Here is a 1,681-nt window from a genome sequence, read left to right on the forward strand (position 1 = left end):
AAAACTTCGGTTTTCATTCTTTTCCTGCTTTGTGTGTCAACTTTCACGGTTGCTAAGCAACAGAGCATACGGCGATAAAACCCGTGTGAATCCGACCCGGGTAGACCTGGTCGGATTCACAGCCTAAACTCTTCCGGCCTCCTTATTTTCAAGGACTTCAAAGAATCCAGTCTAGGTAGACCGCGTCCTTGGAGGATGCAGCCCAGGATTTCAAACAGAGCCACGGTCTCCTGATGTTGTCTCCATCTTCCAGAAGTTCTCTCCTCCTTCCTGTCTCTGATTCTCCAACAACTAGAACCAGAGTTTCCTCTCAGATCAGAATGGCTCCATCATGACGCCACAGCTTTTTCCTCCCTTCTCTTTTCCTGCCAGCTGGCATTAGCTGACAGGGAATGGCTAATGCTAGCTGGCATGGCTAATGCTAGCACCTGCCTACTAATAACCACCCCCCCACTCATCCACCCAGAGCAGCAGGGCTTCCTGGGAGAGCCTTAAAATCCCAGGTGGTTCCTACCTGTCCGGTGTAAGATGATCTGGGGGATCCTGGTGAAATCCAGCAGTCTGTGCTGATCATCCATCTTCTCCTCCTCGATCTGATCTAATCTTCCTTTAAACTCTGGGAATGTTTCTCCAGCAGGAGTTAACTGCTCGCTGACAAACTCTCCTTCCAGCTGGACTCAACACATTCTCACTGCAAACACTCACACATTAGCAGCCTCTCTGCTAGCACACGGAAGCTAATGCTAATGCTAACAGCTGATAGCCGTGTCTCTACCCGATCAGTCCCGTCTTCTTTTTTCTTTCTCTATGGAATTTTTTGGCGGTTGGCACGCAAAGAAATGGTGCATTACCGCCACCAACTGGTATGGAGTGTGGATCAGAATGTCTACTAATTTATACTAAACAAACACGTCACACTCAAATTAACTAAACAATATAAACAAAACCAAAATAAGATTCAGATCCGCTGAGTTACATTTATTAATCTAAGATGGGCTGATATACTTCCCGGTGATCCTCGATTTTATTTTGTTAAAAATACCTAAATGACATTTTCCAGTCCAAACATAGTAAACATACTAAAATATAATGTGTGAAAGGTTAATAATGTATTTATTGAGAAAATAAATGTTATATTCTACCCAACTTTCAAATAGTAATAACGGATCAGGAGGCAGGAATATGCTGGAAGGTGTGCTTTACTTTATTTTTTTATTTCACTTAAAGTCAACAATACAATAAAATATGAGAAATACAAATAAACAAATATGCCAGGGGGTATGTTACAAATAATAAATACATTTAGGAGAAAAGACAAACAGATTGACAAACATGCGCTGGGGAGAGAAATATGTGCTTATGCATGTATACATATATACATGTTTATATTCTACAAATAAACATTTCTTCTACAACATTAAGTTGTCCAGAAGTTTTAGTTGGGAACAGATTGCTGTGGTTTTTTTGTGCCTTCTGGTGAGAAGAGAGTTAAATAGTATGAAAATATTGCTTGACTTCAGTTAAATAAAATGTATTATTATTATTATTATTATTTTTAATTTAAATTAATGCAAATTAAATTTGGCCAATATAATTAAAAGATTAATAAGGAAAGGTTTAGGAAACATTTTACTTTGCCGTTGAAAATGAAATAAAACGTTTTTTCAATGAAGCTGAAAAT

General features: G+C 38.9%; 1 protein-coding gene across 2 annotated transcripts in view; it reads right to left on the reverse strand.

Moving 5' to 3' along the window:
• The window catches only part of LOC107100353 (gastrula zinc finger protein XlCGF8.2DB-like), a 45,191-nt gene extending 44,409 nt beyond the window's left edge, over window positions 1-782 (reverse strand). For both annotated transcript variants that reach the window (XM_015398809.1, XM_015398808.1), the window contains exon 1: window positions 515-782. In XM_015398809.1, coding sequence (XP_015254295.1) covers window positions 515-578 — 64 coding nt within the window. In that variant the 5' untranslated portion in view covers window positions 579-782. The remainder of the gene's footprint in view (window positions 1-514) is intronic.
• Between the last annotated feature and the right edge of the window lie 899 nt (window positions 783-1,681).

The sequence above is a fragment of the Cyprinodon variegatus genome, unplaced genomic scaffold, assembly GCF_000732505.1.
Source record: "Cyprinodon variegatus isolate N-32 unplaced genomic scaffold, C_variegatus-1.0 Scaffold963, whole genome shotgun sequence".
Lineage (NCBI taxonomy): Eukaryota > Metazoa > Chordata > Actinopteri > Cyprinodontiformes > Cyprinodontidae > Cyprinodon > Cyprinodon variegatus.